The 12,532-nt window shown below is 46.5% G+C and overlaps 1 protein-coding gene across 2 annotated transcripts in view; it reads right to left on the minus strand.

The window, feature by feature from the left end:
* reln (reelin) overlaps positions 1 to 12,532 on the minus strand; it is a 238,129-nt gene that overhangs the window by 98,168 nt on the left and 127,429 nt on the right. For both annotated transcript variants that reach the window (XM_051656669.1, XM_051656668.1), the window contains exons 12-16: positions 11,579 to 11,730; positions 11,382 to 11,497; positions 11,011 to 11,219; positions 3,549 to 3,677; positions 3,290 to 3,399 (exon numbers count right to left, since the gene is read on the minus strand). In XM_051656669.1, the coding sequence (XP_051512629.1) occupies positions 3,290 to 3,399; positions 3,549 to 3,677; positions 11,011 to 11,219; positions 11,382 to 11,497; positions 11,579 to 11,730 (716 nt within the window). The remainder of the gene's footprint in view (positions 1 to 3,289; positions 3,400 to 3,548; positions 3,678 to 11,010; positions 11,220 to 11,381; positions 11,498 to 11,578; positions 11,731 to 12,532) is intronic.

Raw genomic sequence — 12,532 nt, forward strand, 5'->3', positions numbered from 1 at the left:
AGTGTGTATATCACACCAAACGTTTGAATGCCGTGCTGCAACAGCTGACTGATCAAATCACAGACACAGAACAACAATACCCAGACTCGGTTATTATTATTCTTGGGGATTTTAACAAAGCAAACCTCACACGTGAACTGCCCAAATATAAACAGCACATTACATGCCCCACCAGAGACAGAAATATACTGGATCACTGCTATACAACAATAAAGGATGCATAACGCTCTGTTCCTAGAGCAGCTTTTGGACTATCTGATCACTGTCTGGTTCATCTTCTTCCAACCTACAGACAGAAATTAAAATCTGCTAAGCCTGTAGTAAGGACTGTAAAGAGATGGACCAACGAAGCAGAGCTGGAACTACAAGCCTGCTTTGACTGCATTGATTGGAGTGTTTTTGAAGCTGCAGACAACAATCTGGACGAGCACACAGATACTGTAACATCATATATCAGTTTCTATGAGGATATGTGCATTCCTACTAGGACTTATTTAACATTCAACAACGACAAACCATGGTTTACAGCGGAACTCAGGCAGCTTCGTCAGGCCAAAGAGGATGCTTACAGAGTTGGGGATAAAGTCTTGTACAATCAGGGCAGGAACACACTGAATAAGGGAATCATAGTGGCTAAAAGAAGATACTCTAAGAAGCTGAAAAACAAGTTTTCAGCTAACGACCCTGCATCAGTGTGGAGTGGCATGAAACAACTTACGAAATACAGGACTCCTACCCCCAACCCTGTGGTGGACCAACAACTGGCTGACGACCTGAATGTGTTCTACTGTAGATTTGAAAGACCCAATCTCACAACCCACACCCACTCTGACCTTCACTTCACACAAACACCAACACCTCCTGCAACCCCCCTCCTCTCCCCTACTGTTACTCAACCTGCACTTAAGATCTGTGAAGATGATGTGAGATGCGTCTTTCGAAAACATAGGATAAGGAAAGCACAGGGCCCAGATGGCATTTCACCTGCATGTCTTAGATCCTGTGCTAACCAGCTGGCCCCCATCTTCACACATATCTTCAATAGATCACTGGATCAGTGTGAAGTCCCATACTGCTTCAAATGTTCCACTATCATCCCCATCCCAAAGAAAACAAAAATCACAGGACTTAATGACTACAGACCTGTCGCCCTGACGTCTGTGGTCATGAAGTCATTTGAAAGACTGGTGTTGGCCCACCTGAAGGACATCACTGGACCCTTTCTAGATCCCCTTTAATTTGCTTATCGAGCAAACAGGTCTGTGGATGATGCAGTCAACATGGGATTGCATCATTTCCTGCAACAACTGGACAGACCAGGGACATATGCAAGATCCTTTTTGTGGACTTCAGTTCGGCTTTCAACACCGTCATACCAGCTATTCTCCAGACTAAATTACACCAACTCTCTGTTCCCATGTCTATCTGTCAGGGGATTACCAGCTTTCTGACAGACAGGCAGCAGCTTGTGAGACAGGGGAAATTCACTTCCAGCACCTGTACAATCAGCACTGGTGCCCCCCAGGGATGTGTGCTCTCCCCACTACCCTTCTCCCTCTACACCAATGACTGCATTGCCAAGGACCCCTCTGTCAAGCTCCTGAAGTTTGCAGATGACATCACTGTCATCGGCCTCATCCGAGATGACGATGAGTCTGCATACATAAGGGAGGTTAAACAGCTGGCTGTCTGGTGCAGTCAAAACAACCTTGAGCTGAACACGCTCAAAAAACGGTGGAGATGATTGTGGACTTTAGGAGGAACCCCCCAACACTGTCCCCCCTCACCATTCTAAACAGCACTGTGGCAGCAGTGGAGTCATTCGTGTTCCTGGGCTCTACCATCTTACAGGACCTGAAGTGGAAGACCCACATTGACTCCATTGCGAAAAAGGCCCAGCAGAGGTTGTACTTCCTTCGCCAGTTGAGGAAGTTCAACCTACCACAGGCGCTGCTGACTCAGCAGTCATTGAGTATGTCCTCTGCACTTCTATAACTGTCTGGTTTGGTTCATCTATGAAATCGGATATCAGAAGACTACAAAGGACAGTTCGGACTGCTGAGGGGATTATTGGTTACCCCCTGCCCTCCTTTTAAGAACTGGAAAAATCACTCTTCTGCCATTACATTCCCATGTGTGCATGTATGTATGTATGTATATATATTCATATGTGTATATGTATGTATGTACAGTATATGTATGTGTGTGTGTGTATGTGTATGTATGTATGTATGTATGTGTGTATAATATATATATATATATATATATATATATTGTCTATTATGTATTCTATATATACTTTTTTCTTTTCAATATTTATCTATTTTCTATTCAATTTTAATTATTTTTTTTTAAGTCTTATTGCTGTTTTTGTATTGTTGTGTAGTGGAAGCTCCTCTCACCAAGACAGATTCCTTGTATCTGTAAGCATACTTGGCAGTAAAGCTCATTCTGATTCTGATAATGTGTTTAAGTAGGAAAAAAAGCAACCAGTCAGAGTTTTAGTTGAATGTGGTAAGATCTTGTTTGTTCGAGAAGGTATAAAGCCCATGTTTAGTAAAATGATTGTTGGAAATATTCTCTTGAATGGTAGACCCCTTCCCCAGGAGAATAAACTTTCTTCTAATGGTAAAAAAGATTCCAAAGATTTTAATGTAATAGTTCTCTTTTTTGGAAAAAAATTATTGTCTTTAAGCCCCCAGTGAGCAACCCAAAGGTGTCTGTGGCAAGGAACGCAAAACTCCATAAGATGTTGGTTAATAGAAGAAAAAATAATAATAACGTTGGGAGAAACCAGGCTCAGCTGGGGGAGCCAGTTCTTCTCTGGCTAGATAGCGTGAATATAATGCCAATATGAGTTATCTATGTGTAGTACAAGTCTTGTTTTATTTAAGTAAGCTGTGTAGATGTTGGTGGGCAATGTTTAAAACTAAAGAATTGTGTACAAACTGTAAGATTAATGAATAAGTGTCTTCAAAGTCCATCCCAAGTTGATTGCGGAAGAAGTGCATGTAGATGCATTGTGCTTTTTACTTGGCTAACGAAGGCTTTATTTGGCATTCATTTCTTGTTAATTCATTTTTATTAAGAGAGTGTAGTCCATCCTATAACCAAGATGATCCAGACAGAGTTCAGTGAGGTGCATCGCAGTCCGGCTGAAAGCTTGTGGCAGTTCATTCTGTGTCCTACCTGTCCTTGTGCTAGCAGTGTTTATCTGAATGCATCACTGATATTGTCTTTAATATGTAAATAAGCCATGTACAGTACATGGATAGAAAAAGGCTCTCACCGTTGTCAATGGCCCACATGTTGCTTGTACCGACAGCGGTCTGTCTCCAGCGGAAGCGAGTGCTTTCTGTTAGAGCAGCGTTGGGTAGGGGAATGGTGATCCTCGACCAACTACAAATAGTAAAAGTAAATCGCACTCTCATTTGTGACAATACAAGACAATAGCAAGAACACATATTAACAGACAGATGCCATATTAAAAAACACATGCACTACTTTGACATGAGTGCACACACACACACACACACACAAAGACTGACCCGCTGTAGTTCTCTGATGAGTAGATGCTGCTGTGAGGGAGATGTGAGCCGGCACACAGCTCAGGAAGACACTCTGTGTGCAGGAGCGCCCAGGAGCGCCCGTGATTGTTTGAGAACTCAAGATTGACGCTATTGGATATACATGTGCAGGAAAGGAAGAGAGAGAAACTTTACAAAAAGGTTGTATTTTTTTACATTAGTAGAGCAAATGCATTAGGTATCATGAACTAACAATGAACAACATGTTTTTACAGCATTTATTCATCTTTATTAATGTTAATTTATAACATTGTTAGCTAATGTTAGTTCAGAATGCAATAACAAATGTTCAAATATACAACTTTTCATATTAAAATGTATGTGTTGAAATTAACATTAACCAAGATTAATAAGTGCTGTAAAAGTATTGCTCATTGTAAGTTCATGTTATATAATGTAGTTAACGAATGTTAGCGAATGCAACCTTACTTTAAAGTGTTACCAAATTATTGTTGCTCTTTTAAAGTGTTTCCAAAAATTTTTGCTCTTATTTTTAAAGAGTAAATGCTTATTGTCATTATGTACTGCATATTGTTGTCCTGTATTTGGAGTAGATCTTGTGCATTGCATGTTGCTTCTGTTATATATACACTGTATATCGTCATGGTTACTGGTGTAACCTCCGTTCTCTGATGGAGGGAACGAGACATTGGTGTCGATGTAGTGACACTAGGGGTCACTCTTGGGAGCCCGAGACTCCTCTGGTCTTTGATAAAAGGCCAATGAAAATTGGCGAGTGGTATTTGCATGCCACTCCCCCGGACATACGGGTATAAAAGGAGCTGGTATGCAACCACTCATTCAGGTTTTACGCTGAGGAGCCGATATAAGGTCCGGCCATTTCAGCGGGTAGTTCAGCGTTGTAGCAGGAGGGACCAACGTCTCATTCCCTCCATCAGGGAACGGAGGTTACACCAGTAACCATGACGTTCCCTATCTGTCACTCACTCGACATTGGTGTCGATGTAGTGACATTAGGGGTCCCTATACAAAACGCCACAAGGCTGAACTGTGTTACGTGAACTGGCGGTGTGTGGTGGGCAGACTTGCTGTGTGCCTCATAGCACACCAGGTCGACACGTAACCTCCCCCGACACAGTTATGAGTGTCGAACGGCCCTTTTTGGGGACAAGTCGACTACCTAAAGATAGAAACAGGCTTAACCCAGTCATAGCCTCTTTTCCCCTTCTCTTTTTCCACTCCCTAAAAAAGAAGGGGGAGGACACCGCGGAGTCCACACCTCGCCCACACCTCGCCCAAAGAGAGGGGGGGATATTTAAGTGGAAAAATATGTCACATGGTCTTTCCAACCATGTGGAGAGCCTTCAAGGTAGATCCTGCCCAATGGGGGAGGAGTTACTACAAACATGGAGACTGGGGCAGATGGGCTCTGCCCAAGGAAGACGCAGTTTGCCAGCAGGGAAACGAATTAGCAGAAGATATAGATCGCATGGGGTTAGCCTTACAGGGAACCGCCACATGCGGAGCACCTACCCCAGAACCGGGCTCTTAGTTAGTGCGTGTATTGGGCCGGCAGCGGGTCTCTCCGAACACTCGACTGCCACAGGGCTTGGAGGAAGTCAACCAGGGAACAAATTTTGTGAACACTACTGGGAATTAACGGCGCACGTCTTCAGCTCAAAAGGAGGTGGAAGGCGCTATGTGCAAGTGATAGACCCGGCCGGCTATCCCGGGCTTATCCGCTTGTATTGCGTGCCACTACCTGGGACGAAACTGGTTCCACCCGGAGGTTGTAGAACCTTGCAAAGGTGTTGGGTGTTGCCCAGCCCGCTGCTCTGCAAATGTCTGTTAGAGAGGCACCTCTGGCCAGGGCCCAAGAAGCCTCTACACCACGGGTAGAATGGGCTCGTAGCCCTATTGGGGGCGGCATGTTTTGGGTGAGATATGCCATAGTTATGGCGTCAATGAGCCAGTGGGTGATCCTCTGCTTGGAGACAGCGCTTCCTTTCCGCTGTGCACCAAAGCAGGCAAAGAGCTGCTCAGAGACTCTAAAGCTCTGCGTGCGATCCAAATAGATGCGTAAAGCGCGCACCAGACACAGCGATGACAGGGCTGGGTCTGCCTCCTCCTGGGGCAGCGCTTGCAGGTTCACCACCTAGTCCCTAAAGGGGTGGTGGGAACCTTGGGCACATAGCCCGGTCAGGGTCTCAGGATCACATGAGAGTAACCTGGACCGAACTCCAGGCATGTTTCGCTGACAGAGAACGCTTGCAGGTCACCTACCCTCTTGATAGAAGTGAGCGTAGTCAGGAGGGCAGTCTTCAAGGAGAGTGCCTTAAGCTCGGCTGACTGCAAAGGCTCAAAGGGGACTCTCTGTAGACCCTGAAGAACTACAGAGGTCTGATGAGGGAACGAGGCACGGCCTGGAGGGATTCAGCCTCCTGGCACCTCTTAGGAAATTGATGATCAGGTCATGCTTTCATAAGGACTTACCGTCGACTGCGTCATGGTGTGCTGCTATGGCAGCAACGTACACATTCAAGGTGGAAGGGGACAGCCTCCCTTCCAACCTCTCTTGCAGGAAGGAAAGCACTGCTCCGACTGCGCATCTCTGGGGGTCTTCCCGATGGGAAGAACACCACTTAGCGAACAGACGCCACTTAAAGGCATACAGGCGCTTCGTAGAGGGAACCCTAGCCTGAGTGATCGTGTCTACCATCGCAGGTGGGAGACAGCTTAGGTCTTCCACGTCCCGTCCAGGGGCCAGACATGGAGATTCCAGAGGTCTGGGCGCGGGTGCCAGATGGTGCCCCTTCCCTGAGAAAGAAGGTCCTTCCTCAGGGGAATTTTGCCAGGGGGGAGCTGTCACGAGGAGTGTGAGGTCCGAGAACCACGTCTGGGTGGGCCAGTAGGGTGCTACCAGGACGACCTGCTCCTCGTCCTCCCTGACCTTGCACAGGGTCTGTGCAAGCAGGCTCATTGGGGGAAACGCATATTTGCGAATGCCAGGGGGCCAGCTGTGTGCCAGCGCGTCTATGCCGAGGGGGGCCTCGGTCAGGGTGTACCAGAGCGGGCAGTGGGGAGGATTCTTGGGAGGCGAACAGGTGCACCTGTGCCTGTCGAATCGACTCCAAACCAGCTGAACCACCTGAAGGTGGAGTCTCCACTCTCCCCTGAGGGTAACCTGTTGTGACAGCGCATCTGCTGTAGTGTTGAGGTTGCCCGGGATGTGAGTGGCTTGCAGCGACTTGAAGTGCTGCTGACTCCAGAGGAGGAGACAGCGGGCGAGTTGTGACATACAACAAGAGCGCAAACCACCTTGGCGGTTGACATATGCTACCGTTGTCGTGTTGTCTGTCTGAACTAATACGTGCTTGCCCTGGATCAATGGCCGTAACCTCCGCAGGGTGAGCAGAATTGCCAACAACTCGAGGCAGTTAATGTACCAATGCAGTCGCGGGCCCGTCCAGAGGCCGGCGGCTGCGTGCCCGTTGCAAACAGCGCCCCAGCCCGTTTTGTAGGCGTCTGTCATGACCACAACGCGCCTGGGGACCAGTCCTAGAGGAACACCTGCCCGTAGGAATGAGAGGTCGGTCCAAGGGCTGAAAAGACAGTGACAGACCAACGTTATGGCCACGCGGTGTGTCCCGTGGCGCCATGGCCATCTCGGGACTCGAGTCTGGAGCCAGTGCTGAAGCGGCCTCATATGCATCAACCCGAGCGGGGTGGCCACCGCTGAGGATGCCATATGCCCCAGGAGCCTCTGAAAAAGTTTCAGTGGAACTGCTGTTCAGCACCGACTGGGCGCGCTCGTTCGTAAGGCGCGCCGTCAAGGAGACTGAGTCCAACTCCAAACCGAGAAAAGAGATGCTCTGAACCAGGAGGAGCTTGCTCTTTTCCCAGTTGACCCGAAGCCCTAGTCGGCTGAGGTGTGAGAGCACCAGGTCCCTGTGTGCGCACAACATGTCTCGAGAGTGAGCTAGGATTAGCCAGTCATCGAGATAGTTGAGAACGCGAATACCCACCTCCCTTAACGGGGCAAGGGCAGCCTCTGCTACCTTCGTAAAGACGTGAGGGGACAGGGACAGGCCGAAAGGGAGGACTTTGTAGTGATACGCCTGACCTTCGAATGCAAACCGCAGGAATGGTCTGTGTCAAGGAAGGATCGAGGCGTGGAAGTACACATCCTTCAGGTCTACTGCCGCGAACCAACCTTGATGCCGGACGCTCGCCAGAATGCATTTTTGCATCAACATCTTGAATGGGAGTCTGTGTAAAGCCTAGTTCAGAACTCACAGGTCCAAGATTGGCCTCAACCCACCGTCTTTTTTCGGTATGATGAAGTAGGGGCTGAAAAGAACCTGTCCCTCCAGCCGAGATGAAGAAGGGGTTATCGCGCCCTTCCGTAAGAGGGTAGCGATCTCCGCGCCCAAGGTAGCAGCGTTTTCGTCTTTCACCAAGGTGAAGTGGACACCGCTGAACCTGGGCAGATGCCCGGTGAAGTGAATCGCACAGCCAAGTCGGACGGTCCAAAAGGGACAGTGTCATCGGACGTACTGGCAGGTGGGACCTCGCGGCGGGGCGGAGCTCAAGGTGCCACACCGTGTCGTGGCCGTGCTGAGTCTAAGGACATCGAAGCACTTACCTGGCTCCTTGTGACCACCCCCAGAACAGCCTGGGACGGGGGAGGAAGAGGCCTGTCCTCGTGACCCGTGGAGACTGTCACATCGGGGGCGGATTTGTGCCACAGCTGGGCGCTCAGGGTGGGAGACCGCCGCTGGAGTGCAAAACCTGCCAAATAGAGTGGTGGACATTGGTCGTGATGACGGCTGTACACACCGGATGCGTGACCCAGGGAACAAGGAAACCGCTCTTGCTGAGCTCTTGAGTACTGCAGCCACTTGGGCATGCAGCGCAATTAAATGCAAAAGGTAACAAAAAGACGGAGATCTCAAGGGCGCTTTGAAGCCTTTCACGGGTTCTGGGCGGCCGCGAGACAGGCGGCGTCTGCTTCCTGCGATGTGCTCCACGCCGGGGCCTGGCCGAAGGGGCGGGCTGCAGTGGAGCCAGTGCAGTCCTCATACCCATGGGTAAAAGGACCGAGGCGGGAGCCTCTTGGGTGGCTCGCTTTCTTATGAAGGCGAGCCGCGACCGCAACGTTGCCATGGACATATTCTCGCAATGAGAACATGACCATCCACGAACGCTGTCTCCGCGTGAGCAGTGCCCAGACACGAAAGACAGTGATCGTGACCGTCAGAAGGCGAGAGATAACGAGCACAACCACGAATAGCACACAATCGGAAAAACATCTTTAAAAAGACGCGTCTTTAAAAAGACGTTCCGTGTGTGCGCTCTTTTATAGAAATATATACTCTTTTAGAGGGGAAAAATGCTCTTTCAGAAAATATACTCTCTAGTTTTTCTGCCGAAGCGCCCAGGGGCGTTCTCTGCAGTGCACCAGTGCAGAGGGGGGAGAAGCCTCTGAAATACGCCGTCAGATCCAGCAGAGGTGAATGAACAGTAGTATTCAGCTCAATGAGCATGACCGTTCGGCTCCGAAGAGAAAATCTGAATGAGTGGTTGCATACCAGCTCCTTTTATACCCGTATATCCGGGGGAGTGGCATGACCACTTGTCAATTTTTATTGGCCTTTTATCAAAGACCAGAGGTGTCTCAGGCTCCCAAGAGTGACCCCTAGTGTCACTACATCGACACCAACGTCGAGTGAGTGACAGATAGGGAACACAATTTTACAATATAGCAATCACAACAATACAACAATTTACTCAGGCACTGATCATGTGGACTATTCTGTTTCAGGTAATCCGTTCATTGCCATTTTCTAGTTTTTCCCAGTGTCCGCCAGACCTGTCACATGTCTTGACTTGCCATGTTAGTATGCTCATGTTATATCCATGCCTTTGTAAAATAAGTACAGAATTTGTAAAAATGTATATTATTAAACTGAGATAAAGATCTGTTGTTTGATATAAATCAGTGGTTCTCAACCTGGGGGGCTGGGCTCAATAGGGGGGCTCATCAAATTTCCAAGGGGGTCTTAAGATGACTGAAAATGATTTTAAAATAGGTTAATAAGCTATAACATAATAATTTTACTTGCTATAATAAATTGTAAAAAAAAAAAAAAAAAAAGAGAGAGAAAAAAAGAAAATGCTAAAAGATCAAGATGTACAAGTGAACTGACAATTTCTCCCCAATTTGGAATACCCAATTCCTAATGCGCTCTAAGTTCTTGTGGTGGCGTAGGACGAATCTCAGTTGCCTCCACGTCTGAGACCGTCAATCAGTGCATCTTATCACGTGGCTTGTTGAGCACATTGCCGCGGAGACGTAGCGCGTGTGGAGGCTTCACGCTACTGTCCGCGTCATCCATGCACAACTCACCATGTGCCCCACCAAGAGCGAGAACCACATTATAGGGACCACGAGGAGGTTACCCCATGTGACTCAACCCTCCCTAGAAACCGGGCCAATTTGATTGCTTAAAAGACCTGGCTGGAGTCACTCAACATGCCCTGGATTCGAACTCACAACTCCAGGGGTGGTAGTCAGCGTCAATACTCACTGAGCTACCTAGGCCCCCAAGTGAACTGACATTTTACTTTTAAATAAACACCTCCATTCAACAGCTGTTTATATTGAAGAATATACAGTTCTTGAAACTTCTGGAATTACAAAATGAATCATAAGCAATAATTTTTTTAATTGAAATTACTAGTTGCGGTTAACACACTATTACAGAGCTATTACATGCCGAAAACTCTTTATATTCAGTAACTCAATTAGCTGATGCATTTATCCAAAGTGACTTTATATTAAAAAGGTATTAAAGGCTCAGTCCTCCTGGAGAAACCTGAGATTACGTGTTGTGCACAATGTTAGTTCATGGCTCGATTCTTTATTGTCTCATATATTTTAAGTTGCACTTGGTAATTTTTCAAAGGAGCTTTACAGAATATCATACTGTAATATCTTAAATGTCTGAAAGCCCCCAGTGAACAGCTTTTAAAAATCATGCCTTAATGTTTTTGTATTTAAATCTTTAAAAATTGCTTTAAAAAAATGTTAAAAATCATGAATTGTACACTCACCTGATATTAAAACTCTAGTCATTTCAGTAGCTGCTTAATTTTATATAATGCTTGACTGCCACATGGGGGCCGCCATCTTAAGATCACATGACCAGCCAAATACTACTTCCTTTATCTTGGTAACCCCTGTATTATCAGACACTTTTGCTCATGGAATAAATAAATCATGGCTGACCGAAAATAGCACATTTCTTTAGTGGCAGCAATAACCAAAATGATTGCTTTCACATGTTGCTACATCCATGCAGCTATAGGTGTTAGAGTATGGCCAAGACAATCGCCAGCACAACAACATAAACAAAAACATTATTGAGTACATCTTTAACATTGTTAACAATGTGTGCACCTGTTGGCTGGCTGATAGACGCCACATCCTAGGTTGATTGAAAACTGCACCACGTGAGTGTTTGCACCAGGTAGCACAGGTAGCAGCTGCAGGAAGTCCACAGCCCAAACATGCCGGCTGGCTCCACCATGAAATTTCTGTTCTAGACAAAACTGAGTGGCTGGCGTCTGGAGCTCTGTGGGCAAACCGACTGATACCACTGTAGGAGTCTGGAGGAGAGAGGCAAAAGCTACTGGATGTAGGGTGGATGCAGATGTAAAGTTTGAGTGAAGGTGACCTATTCAAAGTAGACTGACAAAGAGGTAAAATAAAGAGGTGGAGGAAGAACTCAGAACAGTACAGGAAGTAAGTAGACTGGTTAAGCTCTATACCCTGTAGGCTGAATACGGAAGTATGTCCAGAAGAACATGGTCTTTTCTGCCCTTGGACAGGCTAAAAAGGATGACATTATTCTTGTTGGATTCTCCAGGGTCGCACCCACCACCACCTGCAATGCATCGAAAGAGACCATATATCAGACATAAATTTCAAAGTCCAGAAAATGTGCATGTTTCAGAGAAAGGCATACCCATGGTGAAGTGGAATCGCAGGTTGCCATAGGAGGTGGTGTTCAGGTATGGAGTACACACCCTCCTCTCTCCATCTCTGAGAAAGACTAGAGCCAAGCCCGACTCAACCTCCCCACACTGAGCTCCATATACAGCACCCTCAATGTCCCATCTACAGGAGTAGATTGAAACTTAGTGAGCCAATCACATACAACTACATACAAAATACTTGAAACATTTCATAAGTCAAGTCAGTTAACCTAAAACTCATGACTTATTTAACATTATTTCAGTCCTAACACATTTCGGAATAGTAATGTTATTATATTGGATTTGACAAGTTAGCAGGTTTAGTATTGCCGGCTTGCTTATCTGCTTACACTGCTGTTGCTGGAGAGCAAGTACAAAGACTCCCTACTGCTAAACAAACAGACATACTGCATCAAGCATGTAAGACATGCTGCTATTGTACAATTAGGTATACATGCAAACCAGTGATGCTGGGGAGGAGGAGGGTTTTAAAAAGAAAACTTTTGCAGCGCGCTGCAGTGAAACCAGCGTACCTGCAAACAACTGAGGCAATTTAAATGCTAGACAAAAAGTGAGTACACAAGTTTACAAATTCAAAGGACCTATCAACAAGCGCCATGTACAGTAGTTTCAGAACTTAATTTAATTTTTGTTATCTCTTGCATTTATTTATAGGATAGTTTAGAGAAGACAGGAAAGTTGGGAAAGAGAGGGGGAACAGGATCAGGAAATGTCCCAAGTCAGACTTGAACCTGGGTCCTAGTGTGCCAACAGCTCTTATATTTTGTAAGCATATGCACTTTGCCAAATACAAAGTTCTTATTTTACAAATAAAATAAGAACTTTTATGTTTCACTGAATGGCAGCAATTGATCCACCTATAAGTTATTTGACCACTAGGCACAAAGGAGGGAAGAGATTATTTTGAGAGCAACAATTTATCA

Source organism: Myxocyprinus asiaticus, chromosome 26, assembly GCF_019703515.2.
Source record: "Myxocyprinus asiaticus isolate MX2 ecotype Aquarium Trade chromosome 26, UBuf_Myxa_2, whole genome shotgun sequence".
Lineage (NCBI taxonomy): Eukaryota > Metazoa > Chordata > Actinopteri > Cypriniformes > Catostomidae > Myxocyprinus > Myxocyprinus asiaticus.